This window comes from Ranitomeya imitator, chromosome 1 (assembly GCF_032444005.1).
Source record: "Ranitomeya imitator isolate aRanImi1 chromosome 1, aRanImi1.pri, whole genome shotgun sequence".
NCBI classification, from domain to species: domain Eukaryota; kingdom Metazoa; phylum Chordata; class Amphibia; order Anura; family Dendrobatidae; genus Ranitomeya; species Ranitomeya imitator.
Genome location: NC_091282.1, coordinates 1,164,414,492 through 1,164,428,796, shown reverse-complemented (window position 1 = coordinate 1,164,428,796; position 14,305 = coordinate 1,164,414,492). Strand labels below are relative to the sequence as shown.

Genomic DNA, 14,305 nt, shown 5'->3' with positions numbered 1-14,305 from the left:
TTATTTTTGCTTTATTACAAGAGGCGAGGCATTCAATGGAATGGGCGTCAGGAGAGTATGACTGTTTGCTATTTTTGAATAAAAATGGAAAAGTGTGTTTTGTTTTAAATATTTTCTAGGCACCTGAAGGCTGCTATTTTTAGGCTGGGGGGGAGCAATATCCATGGCCCCTTACCAGCCTGAGAATACCAGCCTCCAGCTGTTTACTTTAGCTTGGCTGGATGTGAAAACATGGGGGGGAGCCCCACGTAGTTTTTTTTAAATAACCCCTTACCGACCTCCGCCGTACTATTACTGCGGAGGTCAGATCCCCTGTTTTGATGTGGGCTCCGGCGGTGAGCTAGCATCAAAGCCGGGACATGTCAGCTGTTTTGAACAGCTGACGTGCCCGCAATAGCGTCGGGTGGAAATCACGATTCACCCGCCACTATTAACTAGTTGAATGCCGCTGTCAAACGCAGACAGCGGCATTCAACTACCGCTTCCGGCCTTCGGGCTGGAAAGGAGTGCATCGCCGACCCCTGTCACATGATAGGGGGTCAGCGATGCATGGGCATAACAACCAGAGGTCTCCTTGAGACCTCTATGGTTGTTGATGTTGGATTGCTGCAAGCGCCACCCTGTGGTCGGCGCTCATAGCAATGCAGTAAATCTACTACATAGGGGCGATCTGACGATCGCTCCTACGTAGCAGAGCGGATCGAGTTGTGCCAGCTTCCAAGGAAACTATTGAAGCATGGCAAAAGTTAAAAAAAAGTTTTAAAAGATATGAAAAAAAAAAAAAGTTAAAATCACCCCCCATTCGCCCCATTCAAAATAAAAAAATAAAATAAAAAATAAATCAAACCTACACATTTGTTATCGCCGCGTTCAGAATCACCCGATCCATCAATAAAAAAAAAGGATTAACCTTATCGCTAAATGGCATAGAGAAAAAAATTGGAAATACCAGAATTACATTTTTTTGGGTCCCAACGACATCGCATTGAAATGTAATAACGGGCGGTCAAAAGAACGTATCTGCACCAAAATGGTATCATTGAAAACGTCAGCTCGGCACGGAAAAAATAAGCCCTCACCCGACCAGAGATCACGAAAAATGGAGACGCTATGGGTATTGGAAAACTGTGCAATTTTTTTTTTGTTTTTTTAGCAAAGTTTGGAATTTTTTTTACCACTTTGATAAAACATAACCTAGAGATGTTTGGTGTCTATGAACTCAATGACCTGGAGAATCAAAATGGCAGGTCAGTTTTACCATTTAGTGAACCTAGCAAAAAAGCCAATCAAAAAACAAGTGTACGATTGCACTTTTTTTTGCAATTTCATTGCACTTGGAATTTTTTTCCCGGTTTCTACTACACGACATGCTAAAACCAATGATGTCGTTCAAAAGTACAACTCGTCCCGCAAAAAGCAAGCCCTCACATGGCCATATTGATGTAAAAATAAAGTTATGGCTCTAGGAAGGAGTGGAGCGAAAAACGAAAACGCAAAACCAAAAAAAGGGCAAGGTCTTCAAGGGGTTAAAAATAATTAAAAAAAAAAAAAAAAAAAATCGGAATGGGGACCCCTCTATTCTTGATAGCTTTAAGCTGAAGCTGACAGCTGAGGGTTACAGACCCCAGCTGTCAGTTTTGCTTGGCTGGTTATCAAAAATACAGAGGAACCCACGCCGTCTATTTATTTTTTGTAATTATTTATTCACAGTGCAGACTGATGAATACTCCCATCAGCCGCTCCTGCTCTCACTGTCATTAGTGGCAGCAGGCTTTGGCTGATGGGAGCTGTATCTGATGGGAGCATCAGCTGACACCAGTGACTGGGGGTAAACTTTATACCTCCAATCACAGCTGCTAGCTCACGCCGTCTTGACAGTCTGACCGGCGGCGATGATTTTACCGCCAATAAGAAGCGGTGTTTGCCACGTTGTCAGGCACATGACAACGCGGCAAACACTGGATGTTCGGGCCCCCCATTCAACTGAATGGGTCTGGGTACTGCTCTGGTATCAAACTTTTTGTAACTTTCAGCCAAACCCAAACATCCAGGTGTCCCCCCATCTCTATTCATAAGGTTAATATGTAAATAAACGCTCTTGAATTAAAAGATAATGATGTAAATATCCTGAGCAAATACAGTATCACACAAACAGTCAATTAGTTGATGAAAAAAAAATGTGCTGCTAAATGGATAAACAAGATACACCCCAGACAAAGCCATTGGCAAAAGGCACATTGGGTATGTTTGGTAGGTGAACCATCATATACCATTTCGCTACAGGCAGATGCTACAGACGGCATCTCTGGGCTCAGCCCTTGAGCCCACTTTTAACATCTACTGTATTTAGGTTGCACTATTACGTTCTAAGTCGGGAAGGGGCAACATTCAACCTGTTCACTAGACCCATGTATACCTAGATAACTTTTAGATAATATGCACCCTTTATTTTTTTACCTACTTCATTTTAATTCTATTTTGTCTCAGACTACAATTAACAGAAATATTCAGGAAAAAAGTAATAGATCACAGGATATCAGTTGTGCCCACCCACCTCTGCACAACCTGCTGCAGGAGACCCTCTCCCCTCTGCCATTGGGGTACAGGTCTGCAGTCATCGATTCTACATGACTGCAGACTTGTGAATCCTCACTGCGAGTATTCTGCTCCAATGCCAGGAGCGGGCAGGCACGTGTATGTGATTTGCCTACAAGTGGTCACATGCTGACTAGACATGCACGGCCTCGCTCGATACAAAGGCTGAGCCAGGCAGGACACATCTAGTCAGAATCCGGCCACAAGCATGCAATCTACATGACCGCCCGCTCCCAGAAACTCTTCACACAATCTGTTTCCCTGTTCCTAAAGAACCCCTTTATCTAGCTCCGTTGCATTTTCCTTCTGAGGATGGATGGGAATTCCAGAGGTCAGACTCCACCGCGAGCAAGAGTAAAGGGATTCTCTCTCTTTGAGAGGGAACTATATCACTGTGTAACGCTCTCTTCATTGTTGTAGGATGCAAAAGGCGAATGTTACACAATCACGTACAAGTGTAAGCTGAACACACAAACCTCCTGGCCCGTAAGGAAAAGCAGAAGATCTCCTTCCTCCTCTTCACACATATGAATCTGAATGACTGTGCGGATGGCGGCTTCAAGATAGTCCCTCTCCGGCTCCGGAGTGTAAAAGATTTCTACAGGATGGGTACGGCCAGGAATAGTGAGGAGAGGGCAGCTATCGAAATAGATCTGGAACTTGCCGGCATCAAGAGTGGCACTCATGACTATAACCTACAGGAAGAATTAAAAAAAAAAAACCCAGATGTGGAACTTTAGAAATGAGACAGCAAACATCGCATGAAGACGCTGTGGTTAGCATAGTCCAGTTCTGCTCATTGCTACACATGATCAAACCACGGCAGAAAAGCAGCAGCGTGGCCACCTCCACCATGACCTGCACCATCAGCCCGTCTGCAGAGTGAATCTCCGGAGGACCTGGCCTATCCATGTGTTTGCAGTACATTTACCACAGCGATAACAGACAATTTCCAGACATGTAAAGGGATTTTCCAGGCTTGATACACTATGACTGCAGAATCGTGACAGTACATGGTGTGTGCGCCGTCAGTATTCCCCGGTATTGTGGCTGCGAGTAGTCTTGTGCCGAATAGATGGCTTCAGCTTCTCTCAATTGAAGGGCAATGAGAGAAGCAAGATAGGTCTAGTCAGTGTGAGACCGCAAGTATGCAAATCACAAATGCAGTCACATGACCGCTTGCACCAGCAATTCCAGGGAATCCTGACAGTGCACAGTGCGCACACACTCATGGTTCACAAGCTTGCACCCAGAGTAATGGCAGACTTTTACACCAAGACTGGACAACCCCTTTAAAGTGTACTTTGGATTATAATGACAAGTGAATGAAGTCCAGACACAATTTTCTAAATAACTAGCGTTACAGCTCCGATCTCTAAACAGCAGTACAGACTAACTGTGGTGCCTACTGCCCATATCTGTGCCCTGGGAAGAGGTGCTACTTGACCCCCCAAGCTCCTAGTAAAGTCAGTGCTGTACAATCACATTACATCCTATAGAGCTGGATACTCCAGGAGCGGGGCGTTCTGCATGAAGGCGGATACACGGACGGCCTGTGCTGCCGTTTAGAGAGACTGCTAAATCAAAATATTTAAAAGAAAATATATCTGAGCACGCTCACTCTCTAGAATCATTCTCCTGTATAGCTGGAAGTAGTCCCACACCGCTGCAAAGAGACAGAACCAGAGACAGCCAATGTTGGCTTTACCTTTAAATCATTCCTTTGCCGAACAACCTCTTTTAAAACACCCATTAAAATATCTGTAGCTAAAGTTCTTTCGTGGGCTTCATCGAGTATAACTACACCGTAGCGTTCCAGCAGGGGGTCGTTCATCGCCTCTCGTAGTAACATACCATCAGTCATGTACCTACGGAGAGAGACACATTGGCATAAGGATTGATCACTGTCACTTCAATAAGAGAAGCAAATATTACATTTTATCAGAGAAATCTGCTTCTCCATGTAGGAGCCATTTTCCCTACTGACTTATGAACTAATCATTCACATCGCTAGTCCGTCTTGTTTTGACAAAGATTTTAACCCCTTCCTGACCTGTGACAGCGTATGCGTCATGAAAGTCGGTGTCAATCCGACCTGTGACGCATATGCTGTGTCACAGAATGATCGCGTTCCTGCAGATCGGGTGAAAGGGTTAACTCAAATTTCACCTGACCTGCAGGGACGGGGGAGTGGTACTTCAGCCCGGGGGGGGGGGGGGGTGGGGGGGGGTGGCTTCAATCGCTCTGATTGGCTGTTGAATGTGACGTTTCAGTTTCAATCAGAGCAATCGTAATATTTCACCAATGAAAATTGGTGAAATATTACAATCCAGCCATGGTCGATGCTGCAATATCATCGGCCATGGCTGGAGACCGTGATCTGCCCCCGCCATCAATCTCCTCCCCTCCGTCCTGTCCTCTACTGTCCTCCGCTCCCCTCCGTCCTCCTGTCCGTTCCCCCCGCAGTCCGATCTCACCCTCACATTTTTCTGATTTTGGCTATAGACATTACCACAATGAATTTTAAACAAACAATTCAGATGCAGTTGAAGTTCAGACTTTCCGCTTTCATTTGAGGGTATCCACATTAAAATTGGATGAAGGGGTTAGGAGTTTCAGCTCCTTAACACGTGCCACCCTGTTTTTAAAAAGGGACCAAAAATAATTGGACAGATTAAATAATTTTAAATAAAATGTTCATTTCTAGTACTTGGTTGACAACCCTTTGTTGGCAATGACTGCCTGAAGTCTTGAACTCATGAACATCACCAGACGCTGCGTTTCCTCCTTTTTTATGCTCTGCCAGGCCATCACTTTTCAGTTGCTGTTTGTTTGTGGGCCTTTCTGTCTGAAGTTCAGTCTTTAACAAAGTGAAATGCTGCTCAATTGGGTTGAGATCAGGTGACTGACTTGGCCATTCAAGAATATTCCACTTCTTTGCTTTAATAAACTCCTGGGTTGCTTCAGCTTTATGTGTTGGGTCATTGTCCATCTGTAATATGAAACAACGACCAATCAGTTTGGCTGCATTTGGCTGGATCTGAGCACACGGTATGGCTCTGAATACCTCAGAATTAATTCGGCTGCTTCTGTCCTGTGTCACGTCATCAATAAACACTAGTGACCCAGTGCCACTGGCAGCCTTGCATGCCCAAGCCATCACACTGCCTCCGCCGGGTTTTACAGATGATGTGGTATGCTTTGGATCATGAGCTGTGCCACGCCTTCACCATACTTTTCTCTTTCCATCATTCTGGTGGAGGTTGATCTTGGTTTCATCTGTCCAAAGAATGTTCTTCCAGAACTGTGCTGCTTTTTTAGATGTTTTTTAGCCTTTTTATTCTTGATGCTTAGGAGTGGCTTGCACCGTGCAGTGAACCTTCTATTTACTTTTATGCAGTCTTCTCTTTATGGTAGATTTGGTTATTGATACGCCGACCTCCTGGAGAGTGTTATTCACTTGGTTGGCTGTTGTGAAGGGGTTTCTCTTCACCATGGAGATTATTCTGCGATCATCCACCACTGTTGTCTTCCGTGGGCGCCCAGGTCTTATTGCATTGATGAGTTCACCAGTGCTTTCTTTCTTTCTCAGGATGTACCAAACTGAAGGTTTTGCCACTCCTAATATTGTAGCAATTTCTCAATTGGGTTTTTTCTGTTTTCGCAGCTTAAGGATGGCTTGTTTCACCTGCATGGAGAGCTCCTTTGACCGCATGTTTACTTCACAGAAAAACCTTCCAAATGCAAGCACCACACCTCAAATCAATTCCAGGCCTTTTATCTGCTTAATTGAGAATGACATAACGAAGGGATTGCCCACACCTGTCCATGAAACAGCCTTGGAGTCAATTATCCAATTACTTTTGGTCCCTTTTAAAAACAGGGTGGCACATGTTAAGGAGCTGAAACTCCTAAACCCTTCACCCAATTTTAATGTGGATACCCTCAAATTAAGGGCTTGTTTTCACTTGCGAGGAACACATCCGTGTCTCGCATGTGGAAACGAAGCTCTTGTGCCGGCACTCCAGAGCGGAGTGTGCAGCTCCACGTGTTGCTATGCGGCCGCACGCTCCGCTCTGGAGTGCCGGCGCCAGAGCTTCGTTTCCACATGCAAGACACGGAGAGGTTTCTCGCAAATGGAAAAAAGCCCTAAAGCTGAAAGTCTGAACATCAACTGCATCTGAATTGTTTTGTTTAAAATTCATTGTGGTAATGTCTATAACCAAAATTAGAAAAATGTTGTCTCTGTCCAAATATATATGGACTTAACTGTATATATATTCTCAAAAATTCCCACACTAGAGTTCATATGAGGTTATGCCAGCAGGGGGCGCAGCACCGCAAGTCTATGATGCTATGTTCCCCTGATTTCCATTCATTCCCCAGTTTTTACAGTCAGGAGCACAGCTGCATTAGCAGGCTCCTGGTTGTAAAATTATAAATTTAACCCCTTCTGATGGATTTACATCGTGGGACAGGACTGTAGCGGCGGAGAGGTATGGGATATTGTTGTTTGTTCTTTTTTACAGAAGACATGGGTCATCATTTGGATTGAGCGTATAATAAACATATTACAACACCCTGTGCATTTATTTCATTAAAATACTTTTTCCCTATTTTGTGTGTGTGTATTATTAACCCTTTATTATTGGATTAATAATGGATAGGTGTCTTATCGACACCCCTCCATTATTCCATTATTAACAAGGCTTAATGTCACCTTACAATATCCATGGTCCCTCACTAGGCTACTAATATCTGCCCTCAGTCACTGACTTTCCCTTTGGTGGAGAAAATTGTGCGGGAGCCCACGCCAGTTTTTTTGTGAATTAACCCTTTATTTTAACAGCTAGCGCCCCCAAATTTTGCACACATACACTTGGAACATTATTAGTGCGGAATATGTAAAAAAAATATATGATATGAAATTGTTTACTTCATGTAAACCATGTCTCATACTCTGTCGGGTTTGGGATGGAGATAGCAAATATATACACACATATATACATGTGTGTATTTTTTGGGTTATCAGGAGTTGTATGCCAAAATCATCAGTATTAAAACAATAAAAGACCTGACAAATTTCAGTTGGTGGATAATGAATCTATAATATATGAAAGTTTAATTGTAATCATTACATTATGGTAAATAATGAAATTTAACACTATATGCTAATTTTTTGAGAAGGACCTGTAGGTAGGTGTGTGTGTGTGTGTGTGTGTGTGTGTGTGTGTGTGTGTGTGTGTGTGTGTGTGTGTGTGTGTATTAGTGTCTTGAATAATATTTCGTTGTAAAACGACGTGTAAATGACAGAGCTGCTGTATGTAAAAGCTCATGTTAAAATCGAATTGCACACGGATGTTGCGATTATAAAAAAAAAACAACACAAAAAAAACAACGCATTGACATCGCATGACACTTGCATGTTTTGCCTCCGTTTTTTTTGGTCCAGAAATCGGACCTTTTTTTCTCACATATGGGTATGAGCCCTTATGGTTGCAATTAGGGTTAGAATTAGGGTTAGGGTTAGAATTAGGCTATGTGCACACGGTACGGATTTGGCTGCGGATTCGTAGCAGTTTTCCATCACGTTTACAGTACCCTGTAAACCTATGGAAAACCAAATTCGCTGTGCCCATGGTGCGGAAAATACTGCGTGGAAACGCTGCATTGTATTTTCTGCAGCATGTCAATTCTTTGTGCGGATTCTGCAGCATTTTACACCTGTTCGTCAATAGGAATATGCAGGTGAAATCCGCACAAAAAACACTGGAAATCCACGGTAAATCCGCAGGTAAAAAACGCAGTGCGTTTTACCTGCAGATTTTTCAAAAACTCTGCGGAAAAATCCTCACATGAATCCGTGACGTGGGCACATAGCCTTAGGGTTAGGATTGGAATTAAGGTTAAGATTAGAGTTAGGGGTGTGTTGGGGTTAGGGTTAGGCTTGTGGTTAGGGTTAAGGTTAGGGTTGGGATTAGTGTTAGGGGTGTGTTGGGGTGTGTTGGGGTTAGGGTTGGAGTTAGAATTGAGGGGTTTCCACTGTTTAGGCACATTGGGGGTCTCCAAACGCAACATGGCACCACCATTGATTCCAGCCAATCTTGCGTTCAAAAAGTCATATGGTGCTCCCTCCCTTCCGAGCCCCAACGTGCACCAAACAGTGGTTTACCCAAACATATGAGGCATAAGCGTACTCAGGAAAAATTGCACAACCCTTGAGAAAATAACAAAATGGGGGCTAAAAACTTATGTTTGTGGGGAAAAAAAAAAAGATTTCTTATTTTCACGGCTCTGCGTTCTAAATTTCTGTGAAGCACTTGGGGGTTCAAAGTGCTAACAACACATCTAGTTCAGTTCCTTGGGGGGGGGGGGGAGTCTAGTTTCCAAAATGGGGTCACTTGTGGGGGGTTTCTACTGTTCAGGCACATCAGGGGCTCTGCAAACGTGACATGACGCCCGCAGACCATTCCATCAAAGTCTGCATTCCAAAACGTCACTACTTCCCTTCTGAGCTCTGCCATGCGCCCAAACAGTGGTCCCCCCACCCCCATATGGACGTAAGCATCAATTGTAGGACGTAAGCATCAATTGTGATGCAAAAAGGGGATTAAAAGAAAAAAAGCAAAAGCATGGACGTTGATCAGTGATTTGTGTCACTGATCGGCAACAGAATGCAGGGGTTGGGGTTAAGGAAAAGGGGGAAAAGTGAGGAATTTCTTGTATTTTTTTTTCCAGCAGCAGCAGAACCAGCAGCACTGATGGCAAAGCCTTGAAAAAGTCTGTAACACCACAAGGCTCGGCACAGCGTGACAGAACGACAGTATGACCACCCTGCACATCTCCAAAGCTAGAATGAGGAAGTGCAGGGAGGTCATTCTGAGGTCATATCACCAGTACACTCTGGTGTGATTGAGGTCATTGCCCAATCACACCAATCAGAGCAGGTCCTGGTGATGCAGTTGTTGCCTGGAACAATGAAAACGCTGTGATTGGCTGTTCAGAAATGAACAGCCAATCACAGCGAACATAGTTGCGAGGGGGTAGCGCCACCCACGGGACAACAACTTCTGGTGCCCTGCTGCAAGATTCAGTAGGTACCTTAATGCAATCAATGCGACTGTGGTTGTGGTGCTGCATTAAAGATATGACGTATCCACATGTCCAAGGTCAGTAAGCATTTACCAGTCTGGTTGCGAAGGTGTTAAAACATTTTTCCGCTATTTTCCTCCGCAAAATTTGGTGTGCGCATTCTAGTCCACAAAAATACGGTATACGATTTATAACAGAAATCTTACAATTTTCTACCGGGACTCTTTAGACTATCTTGTAGTTTATGAACAGACACTGACCTCATCTCTTGTACAATCTAATGAGCGTGTGCAAAGGCCATTGTGAAAGGAGGAGCAGGTAAGCTGTGATATTGACTATTGTGATTGGTGGATCCTGCGTTATCAGATGTGTATAGAGGTGCTGCCAAAGTAATCCTGCCTCTGCAGATAAAGAGCTCTGATGTTAACTCTTCCTGAAAAGACAGGAAGGAGTTTAAAAATGCCCTAAACTTTATTTTTTTCCCCATATAATGTTCTTTATTTTATTTAAAAAAATAAAATAAAATCTTTTCTTTTTAAAAATGAAGATCATGTTACAGAAAAGAACATTGCCAACTTTCTTTTAAATCGGGTGGTAACTTAGTGGAATTTAGGGTTTATCACATTTCAGGTTTCTTTACTCCGTTTCCGTGTGTTCTTTTGTGGTTTTGTTTTTGCTGAAGCCCGAATCTAGGTTATCCAAGCTTCCTCTGGAGCCTTAAATACAAGCAAGGAATTTATACAAACTTCAAAAGTTTATCCAGGATTAGAAAACCACGTCTCTGTTCTTTCACATGGCGCTTGTCTATGGGTTGTATTTGGTATGGGAGCTGCATCTGTGGACATTTGTGGCACGGTTATCAGCCACGGTTGTTTTTTAATCCAGGACACATGTACTTTGACGACTTACTGTGTTGGGTCGGCCTCTACTTACTTCAAAATTGTTTTTGCGCTGCTACAGTCCTCAAATCGAATCGAGTACCCAACTTCCTGGCCGAGCATCACATCCATCTCATCAGCGACTCTCTGAGCCACACTCATGGCGGCCACTCTCCTGGGTTGGGTACAAGCAACACCTCTCTTTGGACCAGGTAACGACCTCATGTACTCTACGCACCACTGCGGGATCTACAATATAACAGCAGAGATTTAGGAACCTTGTAGTAGGCTTCAACCTGGAGTAATTAGACAGAGCATAAAGAGGTATGTGCACAAAACAATCAGAAAATGCTTAGGGTATGTGAACATGTTGCAGATTTGCCTGTGGAATTTTCTGTGCGGATTCTGCATCTCTTGGCAGAAAACACAGGTCAAAATCTACACTTTTTTATGCAGATTTTGTATGTTTTTGTTGTGGATTTCTTGCATTTTTTTTTACCCCATGCGGATTTCTATTATGGAATGGGTGCAGAAACCCTGCAGATCCACACAAAAGAACTGACATGCTCCTTTTAATCCGCTGCGTTTTCCATGCGGAATTTTCCACAGCATTTTTTTTCCATTGATTTACATTGTACTGTAATTCACTTGTGGATCTGCAGAGTTTCTGTGCGGAAAAAAACGCTGCGGATCCGCAGGAAATCCGCAACGTGTGCACATACCCTTAATCAGAATGAAGATAAGTGTTTCTATGTAAAAATGACTTCCTCTGCACATGCTCAAGCGTTTCATCATCTTTGAACCACTTCAGGCTTCTAAACACGCCAAACGGTAAAAAAAAAAAAAGGCAATTTGAAAGACGATCTGTACTTTACAAGTCAAGAAACCTCAAAATAAGCCTGTTAGATGTCCAAACATCTTCTGGAGCATTTTGCCATTGTCTTTGCTTTAACAAAAATTGGTCTTTAATTATTCAATGAAGGGGAAAAAAACAGTAAAAAAAAAAAAAAAAAGTCAAAAACTATGGGAAAACCCTCCAAAAATGCGCTGGCTTGCATAACCGTGGAAATTTGTTCAGAAGATAAAAAGAAGCTTCAGAAAAGAAAAAAAAAAAACACTACATGAAAACCTCGGCGGGTTCACCTGAGTGTAAGACGTGTGCACACACAGCCTTAAGGTACCGTCACATTTAGCAACGCTGCAGCGATCTAGACAACGATGTCGATCGCTGCAGCGTCGCTGTTTGGTCGCTGGAGAGCTGTCACACAGACAGCTCTCCAGCGACCAACGATCCTGAGGTCCCCGGTAACCAGGGTAAACATCGGGTTACTAAGCGCAGGGCCGCGCTTAGTAACCCGATGTTTACCCTGGTTACCAGCATAAACGTAAAAAAAAAAAAACACTACATACTTACATTCCGGTGTCTGTCCCCCGGCGCTGTGCTTTCCTGCACTGACTGTGAGCGCCAGCCAGAAAGCACAGCGGTGATGTCACCGCTGTGCTCTGCTTTCCGGCCGGCGCTTACACAGTGCAGAGAAGCACAGCGCCGGGGGACAGACACCGGAACGTAAGTATGTAGTGTTTGGGTTTTTTTTTTAACGTTTACGCTGGTAACCACGGTAAACATCGGGTTACTAAGCGCAGCTCTGCGCTTAGTAACCCGATGTTTACCCTAGTTACCAGTGAAGACATCGCTGTATCGGCGTCACACACGCCGATTCAGCGATGTCTGTGGGAGTCCAACGACAAAATAAAGTTCTGGACTTTCTGCGCCGACCAACGATGGCACAGCAGGATCCTGATCGCTGCTGCCTGTCAAACTCAACGATATCGCTAGCCAGGACGCTGCAACGTCACAGATCGCTAGCGATATTGTTCAGTGTGAAGGTACCTTTAGATGGCATATCTTGCAGGGCATTATAGACTCGTACCTGGGTGGTTTTTCCAGAACCAGTCTCTCCCACCAAGACAAAACTCTGGTTCCTCATGAGGATATCCGTGAACCGTTCCTTGTACTCCCAGACGGGCAACTGCAGACGTTTTTTCAGGATATCATAGTAACGTGGTGTGTGGGGTAAATTGGTAAAAGGATTGACGCCCTGTGGGAGCGCTGCCGGCTTTATGGGCTGGACTCCACCTGCAGAGATATATGGAGGATTCGGTGCACCGCGAGATTCCTTATCTTTGTCTCTATCTCGCTCACGATCGCGGTCTCGGTCACGATCTCGGTCACGGTCCTTTGATCTGTCATCTCTATCTCTGTCCTTCCTAAAAGAAAAAAGGATAATAAAATGAAAATCCATGAACAGTTCTTCAGCCTGCGGAGCTTCATTGTTCCTTCCAGTGCAATATTTCCTCTAAGTATATAAAGGGCTAATGGAACCTTCCTGACCGACCGCTCCTCTACAGAAGGTCCAGGTGGCAGATAAGGTCCGCTGATTCTCTTAGACAGAGGTCCTGTCAGAAGGAAACGTGGACACAACAGGTAAGAGCTTTATGATGATCTCAGGCTTGTCATTTTTTGCTTTGGAGCCTCCATTGCAAATTCTGTTCCTATTCAACCTGGTATTGTTCCAAACTGAAGCCAAGACAAAAGGGGTATTCCCATCTTCAAGATCCTATCCCAATATGTAGTAGGTGTAATAATAAATAATAGCAAGTACCTCCAATAAGAAATGTAGTATAGTTCTTCTGGTTTGCTATGTCTTTCCTCATGTGCAGGACCTTAGATATCCATGGTTATGGCCACTAACAACAAGCTAACTGCCACTATAACAGTGGATGTAACCATGGATACCAAGGGTCCTGCAATGCCCTGCACAAGTGGTGAGGGACATAGCTTATCAGAAAAACTATACTACATTTATGATCGGAGGCATTTGCTAATATTATTATAACACCTACTACATATTGGGAGAGGATCTTGGACATCGGAATACCCCTGGAAGGGGAACCTGTCACCCTCCCCCCCCCCCCCCACCCCACCCCAGGCGTTTGTAACTAAAAGAGCCACCTTGTGCTGCACTAATGCTGCATTCTGACAAGGTGGATCTTTTAGTTCTTGTTCCTGGCACTGCTGAAATAAATCGCTTTTGAAATTTGTCCCTCATACCGTGAAATTGCCAGGGGGGCAGGTCTTTCCCCCCCGAATCCAGACACCTCACAGCCGTCACTCATGGCCTCTGCGCACCGGGCGCCGCCTCCTCTTCCTTCATTAGCGTCCCCGGCGCAGTTTTTTTTTTTTTTTTTTTCGGGCATGCGCAGTTGCGCTGCCCTTTGAACTTACAGCGCAGGCTGAGGAGGAGGAGGAGGCGGCCATGAGTGACGGCTGGGAGGCGTCTGGATTAGGGGGGAAAAGACCTACGCCCGGGGCGATTTCATGGTATGAGGGACAAATTTCAAAAACGATTATTTCAGCAGTGCCAGGAACAAGAACTAAAATAGCCACCATGTCAGAATGCAGCATTAGTGCAGCACAAAGTGGCTCTTTTAGTTACAAATACCTGGGGGGAAGGTGACAGGTTCTCTTTAACCCCTTCATGACCCAGCCTATTTTGACCTTAATGACCTGGCCGGTTTTTGCAATTCTGACCAGTGTCCCATTATGAGGTAATAACTCAGGAACGCTTCAACGGATCCTAGCGGTTCTGAGATTGTTTTTTCGTGACATATTGGGCTTCATGTTAGTGGTAAATTTAGGTCGATAATTTTTGCGTTTGTGAAAAAAATGGAAATTTGGC

General features: G+C 44.2%; 1 protein-coding gene across 2 annotated transcripts in view; it reads right to left on the bottom strand.

Annotated features, from left to right (window-relative positions):
• DHX15 (DEAH-box helicase 15) overlaps positions 1–14,305 on the bottom strand; it is a 61,906-nt gene that overhangs the window by 16,116 nt on the left and 31,485 nt on the right. For both annotated transcript variants that reach the window (XM_069744664.1, XM_069744663.1), the window contains 4 exons: positions 12,497–12,833; positions 10,621–10,814; positions 4,304–4,463; positions 3,072–3,290 (listed from right to left, as the gene is read on the bottom strand). In XM_069744664.1, the coding sequence (XP_069600765.1) occupies positions 3,072–3,290; positions 4,304–4,463; positions 10,621–10,814; positions 12,497–12,553 (630 nt within the window). In that variant the 5' untranslated portion in view covers positions 12,554–12,833. The remainder of the gene's footprint in view (positions 1–3,071; positions 3,291–4,303; positions 4,464–10,620; positions 10,815–12,496; positions 12,834–14,305) is intronic.